At 43.9% G+C, this 15,856-nt stretch overlaps 1 protein-coding gene across 1 annotated transcript in view; it reads left to right on the top strand.

Annotated features, from left to right (window-relative positions):
- The window catches only part of PFKL (phosphofructokinase, liver type), an 800,878-nt gene that overhangs the window by 290,149 nt on the left and 494,873 nt on the right, over positions 1-15,856 (top strand). The window contains exon 8 of the mRNA XM_063934129.1: positions 10,370-10,465. Coding sequence (XP_063790199.1) covers positions 10,370-10,465 — 96 coding nt within the window. The remainder of the gene's footprint in view (positions 1-10,369; positions 10,466-15,856) is intronic.

The raw sequence follows: 15,856 nt of genomic DNA on the forward strand, positions 1-15,856 counted from the left end.
GGGAGGATCTGAACAAGATCGTATCTGACTTGGCTACTGCCAAGACTGCGTGTCTCCCAAATACCAATCTTTCTGTTCCGAGGGCTAAGAGTACCAACTTTAGTTCCTTTCAACCTCCAGGTAAAACAAAGGGTCAGGCGTATCCACGACAGGCTCGTGCTTCCAAAAACACTAAGCCTAAATCTAAACAATCCTGGGGCGCCCATCAGCCTGCTTCCAATCAAGACAAGCCTGCTGCATGACGGGGCGGGCCTCCCCCTGTGGGACCCCAGGGTGAGAAGCCTACTTCTATAGTTCGCTCAGACCTGGTTAATGACCACTTCAGACGCCTGGTTGCGAGAAGTTGTCTCTCACGGGTACGCAATCTCTTTCAAGAGATGTCTCCCTTGCCAATTTTGCACAATGGTTATCCCTGCAGATCCGTTAAAAGCGCAAGCTCTACCCTTGGTTGTACAATCCCTCCTGGATACAGGAGTGGTAGTGCCGGTACCTCTGTCTCAGAGAGACAGGGGATACTATTCTACCCTGTTTCTTGTTCCGAAGCCAAATGGGTCCTTCCGGCCTATACTCAACCTCAAATCCTTGAACAAGTTTGTGAGAGTATCCAAATTCCGTATGGAAACATTGCGCTCTATAGTGCTGGCCATGGAACCCGAAGACTATATGGTATCCCTGGACATACAGGGTGCTTACCTTCACATACCTATTGTCATGTCGCATCAGCAATATCTGCGGTTTGCTATTGGTAACCTACACGATCAATTCCAGGCACTGCCTTTTGGATTGGCTACGGGCCCCTCTGATCTTCACCAAGGTCATGGCCGTGATGACGGCTCTGCTGCGCCGTCGGGGAATCAGGATCCTGTTGTATCTGGACGACTTGCTGATTCTGGCGAGCTCCCAAGAGGTTCTCCTCGGTCATCTGAAACTGACGGTTCAATTCCTACAAGGCCACGGGTGGATCATCAACTGGAAAAAGTCCTCGCTGGTCCCGGCTCGGAGCATGGTGCACCTGGGTGCACTACTGGACACACACACAACCAACAATTGTTTTCGTCTCCAGAGAAAGTCCTGAAACTTCAGGACAGGATCAGATATTTGCTCTCTCGTCCAAGAGTGTCGATACACTCAGCGATGTAAGTACTAGGCCTCATGGTTTTGGCTTTCGACATGGTAGAGTACTCAATTTAATTCCCGCCCTTTGCAGAGGTTAATCCTTTCCAAGTGGGGCGGCCTGCCTCATCGGGTCAGGTCTCATATGATTTCCTTGACTCCTTGACGGAGGTTCGTCGGTCACTGAGCTGGTGGCTACAGGACCAACAGTTGAGCAGGGACCATCCCTTCTGGATCTCCAACTGGGTCCTCCTGACAATGGATTCCAGTCTGTGGGGTTGAGGTGTGGGGTTGGAGCAACACTCTCTTCAGGGTCGATGGACCAGGGAGGAATCTCTCCTCCCTATAAACATTCTGGAATTGCGGGCAGTGTTCAATGCGTTGATACTGGCCCTAGCTCTGATATAGAACAGGCCCGTTCAAGTACAATCAGACAATGCCACCACGGTAGCGTTCATAAATCATCAAGGCGGCACTCGAAGCCGCATGGCAATGCTGGAAGTATCACAAATCCTCCGTTGGGCGGAACGTCATCTGCCAGCAATATCGGTAGTGTTCATTCCAGGAGTCCTCAACTGGGAAGCGGATTTCCTCAGTCATCAGTACGTTCATGCCGGGGAGTGGAGTCTTCATCCGGAAGTCTTTCAACTCCTGGTGGACAAGTGGGGACTACCAGATATAGACCTGATGGCATCTCGACACAAGCACAAGGTACCAATCTTCAGATCAAGGACAAGGGATCCTCGAGCAGCATTCGTGGACGCACTGGCAATTCCATGGAACTTTTGGCTGCCATACGTGTTCCCTCCAGTGTCACTCCTGCCCAGGGTACTGCAGAAGTTCAAGCAAGAAAGAGAAATACTACTAGTTGCTCCAGCATGGCCCAGACGGCGTTGGTTCTCAGAACTGCAGGGTCTCTCGATAGAGATCTCCTCGTTCAGGGCCCTTGTGTCTACCCGGACCTGGCCAGACTGGCTTTGACGGCGTGGCTCTTGAAGCTTCACTCCTGAGGGCCAAGGGACTCTCTGAGGCGGTTATTCAAACTATGTTGTAAGCCCGTAAACCGGCTTCTGTATGGATTTATTATAGGGTCTGGAATTCTTACTTCACCTGGTGTGCTCGTAAGAAATATGATGCATATACTTTAAAACTTAGACTTTTGGCTTTTCAGCAACAGGGCCTGGACTTATACCTTCGTCTTGCCTCCCTCAAGGTTCATATATCTGCTTTGTCGGTATGGTTTCAGAGGAATATTATGTCTATTCCTGACGTTCATACTTTCACTCAGGGTGTTTTAAGGATTCAGTCTCCCTATGTCCCTCCTGTGGCTCCATGGGATCTGTCTGTTCTCTTAAATGCCCTGCAATAGTCTCCATTTGAACCTCTTGAGTCTGTGGGTCTTAAATGTCTTACACTTAAGGTCGTATTTTTATTGGCTACTGCCTCTGCTAGGAGGGTGTCGGACTTAGGCGCTTTGTCCTGTCGTCCACCCCTTCTGATTGTTCACCGTGACCAGGCAGTTCTTAGAAGTCGCCCTGGTTATTTACTTAAGGTGGTATCATCTTTTCATCTTAACCAAGAGATTGTGGTTCCGGCTTTTATCTCTTCTGGTATGTCCTCCAAAGAACGCTCTTTGGATGTGGTTCGGGCTCTCCGTATTTACGTAGAGAGGACTGCCTCCCTCAGGAGGTCAGATGCCCTTTTTGTACTTTTTGGCTTTCACAAACGTGGCTGGCCTGCGAATAAGCAGACCTTGGCCAGATGGATTAGAATGATGAGTGCACATGCATATGCGCAGGCTGATCTCCCTGCTCCTGCTGCTATCAAAGGCCATGCTACTCTTGGACGGCCCGCCGTGGCGCCTCTGCTGAACAATTGTGCAAGGCGGCTCCGTGGTCCTCAATGAACACGTTGATCAGGTTTTATACCTTTGATAGTTCTACCTCCCAGGATGCTTCCTTTGGACACCGGGTTCTTGTACCCGCTACAGTGCGTCCTCTCCCATGGGAACTGCTTTAGGACATCCCCGATGTTATTCCCTTTGGAATACCAGTGTACCCCGCTGCAGTAAAGGAGACTTATGGTACACTTACCATAGTTAAATCTCTTTCTGCTATGTACACTGGATTCCAGAGGGTGCCCACCCTGATGCACTTAGCTTCTTTGGGTTTGTATGGCATTAGCCGCTAGTCCCTTCTCCTGTCGTGACAATGTGGTTCTATGTGACTAACATCTACTGTCTCTTTTACCTGCTACTGCATTGGACTGGTTAACGAAAATTAGCTCCAGTACCTGAAGGTGGGTGTATAGAAGAGGGGGTACAATGCATCCTGGGAACAGTCAAAGCTTTAGCCTGTTGCTGCCTCGGATCAAGATCCATTTCTACACCTCCTGATGTTATTCCCTTTTGGAATCCATGTACCTCGCAGAAAGAGATTTAACTATGGTAAATCTACCATAAATCTCCTTATTCATTTGATTAATGATGTGATCAGAATACCAATGGCCGAGAGCACCTGTATCAAGAGCTGTCGCATTTGTATCTGGGAACATAGGTGCCTTCTATATACTGGGATGAAGTGTACAAAGACAGACCCACAGGTGCCAAGCAACTTATTATTACAGCTGTATCATAAGTGCCGACCTACCCAGCACAGGGGAAATAAGAAAAAGCTGTACATGTAAGCAAGCAACACAACATTTCTCATACGTCCTAGAGGATGCTGGGGATGCTTCAAGAACCATGGGGTATAGACGGGATCCGCAAGACCTTGAATGGGTGTGAACTGGCTCCTCCCTCCATGCCCCTCCTCCAGACCCCAGTTAGATTCTGTGCCCAGTGAGACTGGATGCACACTGAGGAGCTCTCCAGAGTTTCTCAGAAAAAAGACTTTGTTAGGTTTATTATTTTCAGGGAGACCTGTTGGCAACAGGCTCCCTGCATCGTGGGACTGAGGGGAGAGAAGAAGCAGACCTACTTCTGTGAGTTTCAAGGCTCTGCTTCTTAGGCTACTGGGACACCATTAGCTCCAGAGGGTCTGATCGCTAGGTACGCCTAGATGCTCGTTCCCGGAGCCGTGCCGTCACCGCCCCCTTGCAGAGCCAGAAGTCAGAAGCCGGGTGAGTAGAAGATGATCAGAAGACTTCAGTGACTGCTTTCGAGGTGCCGCGCAGCGGCTGCGCTGCGCGCCATGCTTCCACATACAAAACGGCACTGCAGGGCGCAGGGGGGGCACCCTGGGCAGCATAAAAACCTCAATAGCAACTGGCATCAGAGTATACAGTGCCTGGGAACTAAATACAGACCCCCGCTAGTATAAATATATAAAAATAAGCGGGACTTAAGCACGCCATTAAGGGGGCGTGGCTTAGCCCTCACAGCTCTAACCAGTGCCATTTTCTCCTCTCAGAGACACTGGTCCTTCCAAAACACTACTGTATAGATCAGAGTGGAAAATGAGGGGGGGCACAGTTGTTTGGTGCAATATAAGTTAAAAATAAAAGCACACTATATCATGAGCGCGGTGTAAATGAGCTGGTAAACTCCTTATGTGTTTCCATGACAGAATGTACTGGGGTCTATCCCTTATAGCCAGTGTAATGTCGGTGGGTGTTTGGTACACATGTGTCGGCATATCTGAGGCTGAGTGCTCTGCCACAAAGGGAATGACTGTCGGCGCTGTCGACTCCTCATAGTACTTGGTACATGTAAATCAATGTCAACATGTCAGTAGAGATATATTTTTCCCGAGAGAAAACTATATGGGAGACACAGACGTGGGGGGGTGACCCTGTTGGCACCAACAATATCTGACTGGGTGGATATTGACATGATAATGTGATATCAGAAAGAGCTATATGTATATGTATGTATAGTAAGGTTACATTGGTCTGTGGCACGATCACAGATGCGATAATATTTATGGAAAAAAGTCACATTCATAGAATTGATTTCTCTCAGACCCCTAGGGATCGCAAAAATGTTATTTTGCCCAGTTACTACTCCCTGAGATCGACTTAAATAATGTTTATGTCGACCATAATGTTTCCTGATCAGATCCACAAAATCGGCATTCAGTACCTGTTCATACACATTGGAACGTATTAACGTCACTAGGGACCCTGCTGTTCCTGACAAAAGGATATATATATACGTATAAGATATATAGATATATGTGTGTATAGGTGCATTTGAAGGTATATTTATGTGTATGTGTGTATATATATATATATATATATATATATATATATATATATATATATATATATAAAATGAATGCTGAGGTAAAGTTATTCCTTCTCATGGAGAGAAGAAAGTGAGAGTCACCCCTGTTCTGCACGGGCTCTGTCACAAAGGATCGTATGCAGGAAGATATGTGATACTCTACTTATGTGTCCGCATGTACGTTGATTATACTAGCATTACATGCGCATGGGGGAGTAGTTGTATGCAAGGTACTCCTGAAGTTGAGTTATGTCTATATCATTGCAGCATACTGTCGTGCGACTACAAGGGATATCGGACTCTTGGGTTCGCGGGCCACTTCCATGGCGGTCTCGACTAGGAAGACGTTGTGGATTCACCAATGGAATGCTGAGGCTGACTCCGAGAAGTACTGGAGTATCTTCCCTATGAAGGTGAAACCTGGTTTGGGGATGGCTTTGTAAAGTTGATCTCGGCAGATACCACTGGTAAGTCTACCTTCTTGAGCTATGTTCCCTCACAACGGTTGGTGACGCATTTTTGCAGGATGCAGTCATTTCGACCGGATGGATACGGTTTTTCCCCTTCTTTGCAGGTAGAGGAAGGTGAAAAGGTAAGAGGTCAGCAGCCTTTTCAAGTTCGCAGAAGCAGAAATTATCCTCTGTTTATACCACATCCACCGCATGTCGCTGGGTCTATCTTGCGGGAGCCCACACCGGTGGGACCACGTCGTATACTCTTCAGTCAGTCCTGGAATGGACATGGACCAGTGAGTTAAGAATAGAGTCCCAAGGGGGACATACTGGAGTTTCCAGACGATTCCACTCACTGATTTTTCAAATAGATCTTACCGATTCTCCTCTGGACGCCATACAGGAGTTGGGTCAGGATCAGGACATTTTCCTGCTGTCCTGGTGACTAAAAAATAAATAAAATAAAGCTGTTATTCAAACTTTTTCGTGCTTCTGAGCCCGGACGGCTCGGTCAGAACAATCCCAAAAATTTCTACTTAAGAAGTTGAACTACAAGATGGAATCTCTCAGGGCAGGGATCTCCAATCTGTAAAAGGAGAAAGAGGGTCTAAGTACTGTTTCTTCCGCATTAGGCTTACCTGGGTTTGCTATTCAGGATTGTCATTGCCAATTCACCGGAGTGATGGCAGTATGATGGTTTTCCTTCAATAGTAAAAGCCATTATTATTCTGTAGTGGGATGCTCTCCTGACTACGGCGAGGTCAAGAAACAAGTGGTGCAAATCGTTGTTTTCTCTCTGACAGTTCTTCAACACAGTGGTTGGCTCCTGAACTTGCCAGAATCACTGTTGATCCCAACAACGCGGATGTCGGAGTTGGGAATAAGGTTATATACAGAACTGTTGAGAGTTTGTTTCTTCCAGTGGAAAGAGCTCTGAGGATCCAGAGTTGGATCAGATTTGCAACAGTGTAAATCCGTCAATACGTTCCGTTGATAAAGAAGATGGTTGCAGCCTACGAGGCCATTTGGTGAGCAGGTTAAATGCCAGAGTGGTTTTAGAGGGACCAGTTGGACATGTGGTCCGGGTCTCACCTGCACATGCACCGGAAAATAATCCTATTTTCCAGGACCAGAATCTCTCTCCTGTGGTGGCTGCACAGTTCTCACCTCCTAGAGGGACGAAGGTTCGGGATCCAGGATTGGATCCTGGTGTCCATGGATGCAAGTCTCCGAGGCTGGGGAACAGTCTTTCAAGGGGAAGAATTTCCAGGGAAAACGGTCAAGCCGGGAAGCTTGGAATTAAGGGCTATTTACAACGACCTTCTGCAAGCGGAACATCTTCTTCGCGATCTGCCCGTCTTAATTCAGTCGGACAACTTAACAGCAGTGGCGTAAGTAAACCCCTATGGCGGAACGAAGAGCAAAGCGGCAATGGCAGAAGCCACAAAAGTTTTCCGCTGGGCGGAAAGGCGTGTAAACGCTCTGTTAGCGGTCTTCATTCTCGTTGTAGACAACTGGGAAACAGACTTCCTCAGCAGACACGATCTCCATCCAGGAGAGTTGGGTCTTCATCAAGAGGTTTTCACAAGTCTTTGGGGAATTCCTCAAATAGACATGATGGCGTCTCGCCTCAACAAGAAACTTCAGAGATATGGTTCCAGGTCGAGGGACCCTCAAGCAATAGCGGTGGACGCCCTGGTGACACCATGTGTGTTTCAGTCGGTCTATGTGTTCCCTCCATTTCCACTCTTTCCAAAGGTGATAAAGATCATAAGAAGAACAAAGGTTCAGGCGATCCTCATTGTTCCGGACTGGCCAAGGAGGGCTTGGTATCCAGATCTTCAAGAATTACTCATAGAAGATCCCTGGCCTCTTCCTCTACGAGAGGACCTGTTACTGCAAGGACCGTGCGTGTATCAAGACTTACCGCGGCTGCGTTTGATGGCATGGCGGTTGAACGCCATATCCTAGCCCGAAAGGGTATTCCCAGTGAAGTAATTCCCACATTGCTTCAGGCTAGAAAGGAAATAACGGTGAAGCTTTACCACCGTATTTGGAGAAAATGTGTGTCTTGGTGTGAATCCAAGAAGGCTCCTACGAAAAAAATTTCAGCTGGGGCGTTTGCTCCATTTTTTGCAAGCAGGTGTGGATGCGGGCCTAAAGTTAGGCTCCATTAATGTACAAATTTTGACCTTATCTATTTTCTTTCAGAAACAATTGGCCTCCCTTCCAGAAGTTCAGACCTTCGTGAAGGGCGTTCTGCACATCCAACTTCCCTTTGTGCCCCCAGTGGCACTATGGGATCTTAATGTGGTGTTGCAGTTCCTGCAATCTCATTGGTTCGAACCTTTACGTAAGGTTGAGTTGAAATTCCTTACTTAGAAAGGGGTCATGCTGTTGACCTTGGCATCCGCAAGGCGGGTGTCTGCATTGGCGGCTTTGTCTCACAAAAGCCCTATTTAATCTTCCATGCAGATAGAGCGGAGTTGAGAACTCGTCAGCAATTTTCTGCCAAAAGTGGTTTCATCGTTTCACGTAAACCAGCCTATTGTGGTGCCAGTGGCTACTGACGCCTTGGCGGAATCGAAGTCTCTCCATGTGGTCAGAGCTTTGAAAATCTGTTTCGCCAGAACGGCTCAGATTAGGAAAACAGGCTCTGTTTGTCCTGTGGGCTCCCAACAAGACTGGGGCTCCTGCTTCCAAGCAGACTATTGCACGCTGCATCTGTAATACGATTCAGCAGGCTCATTCTACGGCAGGATTGCCGTTACCGAAATCGGTGAATGCCCATTCTACCAGAAAGGTGGTGGGGGTGGGGGGGTCTCGGCTTTACAACTCTGCCGAGCAGCAGTTTGATACCCTGGCTGAGGAGGACCTCTTGTTTGGTCAATCGGTGCTGCAGAGTCATCCGCACTCTCCCGCCTGTTCTAGAGCTTTGGTATAAACCCCATGGTTCTTGAAGCATCCTCTAGGACGTATGAGAAAATAGGATTTTAATACCTACCGGTAAATCCTTTTCTCTTAGTCCATAGAGGATGCTGGGCGCCCATCCCAGTGTGTACTGTATCTGCTGTCATTGGGTATGTTTACACACATGGTGTTGTGTTTAAGTCAGCCTGTTGCTGACGATATTTAGGCCATAGCATGCATTATGCTGTTACTGGTTGTGTTTACACACATAGATTACGCTTTATGTCCGCGTATTGCTGCATATGCTTCATGCCGTCGGCTGGTGTTCTATTGAATGCTATATTCTGCGGCATACTGGAGGTGTGAGCTGGTAAAATGCTCACCGTGGTTTATCAATAAATTCTTTCCTCGAAATGTCCGTCTCCCTGGGCACAGTTCCTATAACTGGGGTCTGGAGGAGGGGCATGGAGGGAGGAGCCAGTTCACACCCATTCAAGGTCTTGAGGTGCCCATGTCTCCTGCGGATCCCGTCTATACCCCATGGTTCCTGAAGCATCCCCAGCATCCTCTACGGACTAAGAGAAAAGGATTTACCGGTAGGTATTAAAATCCTATTTTACATCATCTCCCCATCAGTCCATGGGGGGTCATTCCGAGTTGATTGCTCGCTAGCTATTTTTTTGCAGCGCTGCGATCAGATAGTCACAGCCTGTGGGGGAGTGTATTTTTGCTTTGTAAGTGTGCGAACGATTGTGTAGCCGAGCAATACGAAAACAGTTTGTGCAGTTTCTGAGTAGGTCTGAACTTACTCAGCCACTGCGATCACTTCAGCCCGTCCGGTTCCGGAATTAACGTCAGACACCCGCCCTGCAAACGTTTGGACACGCCTGCATTTTTCCAAACACTCCCAGAAAACGGTCAGTTGACACCCATAAACTCCTTCTACCTGTCAAACTCCTTGCGATCGGTTGTGCAAATGGATTCTTCGTAAAATCCATCGATCAGCAACGATCCACTTTGTATCTGTACGACGCGCCTTCGCATTGCGGTGGATACGCAGATTTGCTGAGTTTTGACCTGATCACAGCTGCATAAACTAGCTAGCGTGCAATCAGTTTGGAATGACTCCCATGGTGCTTTCACCTGAGATGGCTAGGCAGCCAGGATTTGAAGAAAGTTGTATAGACAGTTAGGAATAGAGATTCTGCCAACAATTATAGTATGGTAGAAAACGTCCAACAAAATCACAAATGTATATTCACTTTATTTTCTGCTGAGAGGCCCATGGGGTGGTCCACTGGCGCGATCTGTTAGTGCGCTATAGTAAAATGCACGGGTGATTGTATTCTCTGCCTGCTATTGATTGATAACATTCAGTAGTTTTTAATGTTCCATAAGTGATTATACAAATACTGTACAGGAATTATGCTGCACAACCTAAAAGTTGGTACTGTCTGATGTGACACAGATTGTATGTGATAAGGTGTTGAAGTGAGACACAATCATCCATTATGATGGATCCAGTTTACATTTGTATGTAAAATTAAAAAGTAGTTTATACAGTATATTTCATTCATCCTGCGTGAGAAGCAATTTTGACTTTCTGCTCTTCGTTGCATTTTTTTTAAATAAGTAATTTCTCATATCTTGATTTTTATCTTGTATGCAGACTCGAAGTCGTGGTTCAAGGCTAAACATCATTATCATTGCAGAAGGCGCAATTGATCGGGAAGGGAAGCCAATTTCTTCTAATTATGTTAAAGATGTAAGTCTATTCATGTATTAGCTTTTCTTTAGATATAAATGACTTCTCATCTTTAATGGAGACTTCACATATAAAATATGGGAAACCCCTGATACCCAGACCTGAGAGTCAGCTAATGCTACATCTCTCAGGGCAAGAGAAAGTCTGTCCATAGCTGTACATTAAAGTTCTATAGAGTACTATGCCAGGCTTTGGTGTACATTTATTTTCCCTACAGTGACATTGTAGAGGTATAAAAAACACAAATTCAAGACCTAGCCATCTTTGTATCATGTAATCTATGACATCTGCACTTTTTGAAGTTTAATGGTAGTTCAAATGTACAGTAGTTGTTGCATAGGTAAGTTAAGGTGGAGAGAAAGATGTTAAATATGCTGGAGCTAATTCTCTAAAAGTGAAGATGGAGCTGTGCAGAGACTGTTTGTTTATAAGCTAGAGGAAAATAGAATATTTTTCATTAGTTAGGTTACTTTTGGATCTATAAGTCATCGTGGTGCTAAATTTATGAAATACTGTATAGTAAAATAATAACATTTAAAAAAAAATCTTTTTATAACACACTGACCAATTCAGTAAACATAATATACAGTGCAGAGCTTGATAGCATAAGAACTGACGAGGACAATTTCTAACCAAAACGCAGCAGAGGTAGTAGAACTACAAATTGGCAGCTGCTAACGTAAACAATATATGAAACATTCCCTAGATATAAATATATCTATACAACAAATACCCTATTGTGGTGGGTTAAGTTAAAAGCAGCACCTCTAGATGTGCCCCCTGCTAGCAGAGACTCCGAGAAATAATAAAGAACACATATCTGAGGGCGCTAATGATTGTGTTCTATATAATTATACCATCTCAACAATGATTTAAATTACAAAATGTTTTTTGAAATGTAGAAACAGAATAATGGGTACTGATAAAATGTATTCACAATTTCATACAGAATAGCACATACATATATAAAAATGTATGGTTTCACAAAGAGACACTGAAGGTCATTCCGGTTGAATATGACAGATGTCTTTGCCGAAAATTGATCAAGTTGTGATACAGATCGCAAATGCACAGTAGACGTAACATGTTTCGTCCCAAAGGACTTCCTCAGGGGTACAGTATCTAGATGGTAAATAGAAAAAATAAGTACAGCATATGGTGATAACAACCACTGGCAGTGGAAAGAAAATATACGTACTGTACATACCAAAAATGTAAGAAAACATGATATACAGGGATATATCACTAGAAGTGCCAGCTTGGAGAAATCTGAAAACTGACACATGAATAACATTACTTACAAGCAAATACATTAAAATACACTAGGAGGAGAGCAGTTAGAATGAATTTTACATATCACATTGGTTTTGTGCGCATGGAAAAACTGAAATATCTGTCGAATAGAAATGGTCCTTTAAAAAGGAGTAAGTAGTGTAAAATGACCAACAACAATGCTGGACCTAAGGAGGGAAGATGAGGGGAGCCTCATTGGTATATATGAACCTTTTCAGATTGTTCTACACTGCTGGTCCGGTAAAATCTGTATTAAAAGTTCAGTTGTTTAACCTGCTTTTTATATACAGTATGTATGTGCTATTCTGTACGAAATTGTGAATAAATTTTATCAGTATCCATTATTCTTTTTCTACGTTTCACAATACATTTTATGTCATTTAAATCATTGTTGAGATGGTATAACTGTATAGAACACAATCATTAGAGCCCTTAGATCTGTGTTCTGTATAAATATGTATCTCCCTGTTTGGGTTTTTAAACTTTATAATTTTAAACTACTGTAGTTGGGTAAGGAAAATCTTGGGGAAATTATTTAGGGCCCACCGCCAGAAGTGATCTGGTATACTATCAGAAGAAGCTCTTAATTCTGTTTCCACATTTGCTTATAAAATATATTGTTTAATAGTAATAATGCATAAGATAACACTATGATAATGTACAGATCTTAAATGTAAATGTAGAGAGAATGTAGTCAGAAATTTACTTTTTTTTTTTTTTAACATATCTCTTAGTCATAGCCAAACATAATTTGCTTTTGGGATTATCTACTCAAACAACTTTCCTCACTCCTTTCCTGCCCATTTCCAATTGCCCTTGATCCTTTCCCTCATGCTACCCAATCTAGAGTGTAGACAAAGGGGCTAATTCAGGCCTGATCGCTGCTGTGCGTTTTCGCACAGCAGCGATCAGGTCTGAACTGTGCATGCGCCAGTAAGCCGCGATAACGCAATCCGCGATCGTGGCTAATGTTATATATATTTTTTTTTTTAAATTCTGAAAAATGATAGAAAGCTATTTTTTTCCCCTGCAAACTGAGTGCTCTCGTCAAATTTGGAATACATAAAAATGGGTATAAGTAAATGTTTGGGTCATTTTAGGGGACTTTAAAAAAAAAAAAAAAAAAAAAAGTGTTAACTGACCCGACTACTCCCATCTGCAAACCTAAAAATACCTGTCCCAGTCTTAGATCACCCCAATGTACATGTCCCATACCTTGTATTCCATTTTCCATCACTTTGCACTTTCACCCCAAAATTGAAATGTCATTATTGGCTAATTAAAAATAATAAAAAACTTCTAAGTACCTAATTAGTCATTCAGGGGGGTGTCCCAGGAGTTCAGAACCAAATCTCGACATTTGTAGCTTAAAATAGGGATTTTTCACTACTTATCACCAGCTCAGAGATGGCGAAGAGAAATCCACGATAAATCCTATAAATGTATCCTCGCTAATAGGTTCCCTAATGATTGCATTTGCAATAACTTATCACAGCTAATTACCCCCCAGGAGTCTGTTTTAAAAATGTAATCCAATACATTACATGTATGGAAAAAATCACATTCCACCACCATGAGCAAGTCTTCTCCTTGCTTTTCCTCTTCCTCTTGTTCCTCTTCCTCCACCTCCACCACTCGGTATCCTACTAGCAGTGATAAGCTTCCACAGGGTTTTTTGCGGATTTCTCCTCACCATCTCTTTTTGGGGACAAAAAAAATGCAAAGTGTTGGAAATTGGGGTACAAGGTATTGGGGTGCTTTATGAGTAGGACAAGTATTTAGACTTGCAGGTAGGAGGAATAGGTCTGTTTCCACTTTTTTTTTTAAGTCCCCTAAAATGACCCAAATCTATACTTATACCCATTTTTATGTACCCCAGTTTTAATGACAGCAATTATTTTGCTGAAAAAAATAGCTTTCTATAATTTTTTTTTCAGGTATGAATGCATAAATGTTATGACTGATTTCTTGAATACTAGTGTCAGCATTGACTGTATGGTTCCAAAAGAAAATTGTTAACCTACAGGATGTGTGCATATTTTTCCAAGGAATGCGACACATTAAACCTCCTTTTGTTCTTCCTACAGTGCCTTGGGATTTAAGTTAGTCCTAAAGGCCCTTTAGGCTGTCCCAATTGAACCACTTGAAAGATTGGATCTTAGATGGTCGACAGCTAAAGTTCTTTTTCTACTGACCTTGCTTCAGTTAGAAGAATTTCAGATTTACGGGCATTGTTATGTCATTCTTCATTTCTGAATTATTTATCCAGATAGAGCAGTTCTTTGAACCAAATCTGGGTATCGTCGTAAGGTGGTTTCTAAATACCATCTTAACGAAGAAATTGTAGTCTCGGTCTTAAGGGCCAGACTTTACTGCTGGAGATGCATCTTTGGACGTAGTCCATGACATGGATCATACCAGTGCCATCAGAAAGACAGATACTCTCTTCATTCTCACCCACAAGAGTGACCCCAATTACCCCCGCGGTTAGCCGCAGCCTGCAAAGTTCCCATCATAGGCTAGAATAGAGCTGTGCTAAGCTCCATTCTAGCCGCTGCGCTACTCCTGATTGACAGGCTAGTAGCGCACAGCCAAGCAGGAGAGCGCCATGATGTGCGCTCCCTAATTGGCTGCTGGGCTCCAGTGATAGGAGTCACAGGGGGTCCCGGCATTTGGGGAAAGGGGTTCCATGTGGAAACATGGAATCCTTTTAGTGGCGTGGATAGGACTTTCGTTTTTTTTTATTTTAGGCAAGGCCGTGGATTAATTCATGAAAGAAGAGGACCGATCATCACTGAATAATAGGTGAATATATTGGAATTTTGGATTTACAGGTAAACGTTTGGATTCTACATTGAGAAGGGGACGTGATTGGGCGGCGTGGGATGTAGGTAAGTATGTTTGAGTGTAAGTGTGTTTTAATAAAATTGTACTGTCACGGTGTGTGTCTTGTTTTATTTGGGTATTTCCTTTGTTGTAGAACTACAGGTACCAGCGGGCCCATTATTTCCCCGCATGCTGGTACTTGTGGTTCTCCAAGTACCAGCAAACGAGGGAGGCTTGCTGGGACTTGTAGTTCTAAAACAAAAGACAGTATTCTTTCTTTACACACAAAAAGGCTATCAGTCCCCCATCCACCACCCAGGGATGGGGGGGACAGCCTTGGGCTTCATCCCTGGCCCTTGGGTGCCTGGATTGATTTAAGGGGTCCCCACTCCCCCAGGGTACCCCGACCAGGGCCAGTATTTACTAAAAATCCGAGTTTGGACGATTTTGTGTTTTTTTTTCTTCTAAGTCCCAACACGGGAATTCACTAAGCACAAATCTCGGCAGTGTTTGGGACATTCGTAATGGTTTGAACGGCAAAGTACACAAATACGAATGAATAGACCATCGGTCAAACGCGCCTGTTATTTCATACAATACGGGAATTCACTATTCATTCGTATTTGGGTGTTAGTCTCTGAGTGCTCAATTGCGGTCGGATTTGTTTGCGATTCGTTAAAAAACGCAGCAAAAAAATAGACCTGCTTTTTTCAGCCGTGTTTACATGTGTTGACACTTACAAATCATTCTAACCTGAATTAGGATGCCTATAAAAGGGACACAAACTTCTCTCATGCAAAATAATTTATTTCCTTATGTTTGCTGGCCAAAACTTGTAGATTTGTAAAGCAATACACATTTTTCAACATATATCCATTATTACACACATTTGTGTTCAACTTTCAAATATTTCAAATGTTGTTGTTTCTGCATCATGTTTTTAAATCTGATTACTTATTTTTAACACGTACAAACATGGCACAACAATAATGTCAGTCATTTTCGGACTGAATTATCTAAATATTACCCCCAACATATTAGGACACTTTTAGCCAACTCAATTGTGTTTTTCTTGTCAATTCGTCTAGAGAAGAAATGTAAAACAGTTACAATACACATTGTAAATTTGTATTGGTCATGGATGAATCTGCCTGGCTGCCAATTAGTCGGTCTGCTGACTCAAAGAATGATTAGAATCTAGAAAGAGTAATGATTAGAAAAAAATCAAGTGGTCTGCTTTCTGCCTGCTTTAAGACAATCTGCCTGGCTGCC

This window comes from Pseudophryne corroboree, chromosome 7 (genome assembly GCF_028390025.1).
Source record: "Pseudophryne corroboree isolate aPseCor3 chromosome 7, aPseCor3.hap2, whole genome shotgun sequence".
Lineage (NCBI taxonomy): Eukaryota > Metazoa > Chordata > Amphibia > Anura > Myobatrachidae > Pseudophryne > Pseudophryne corroboree.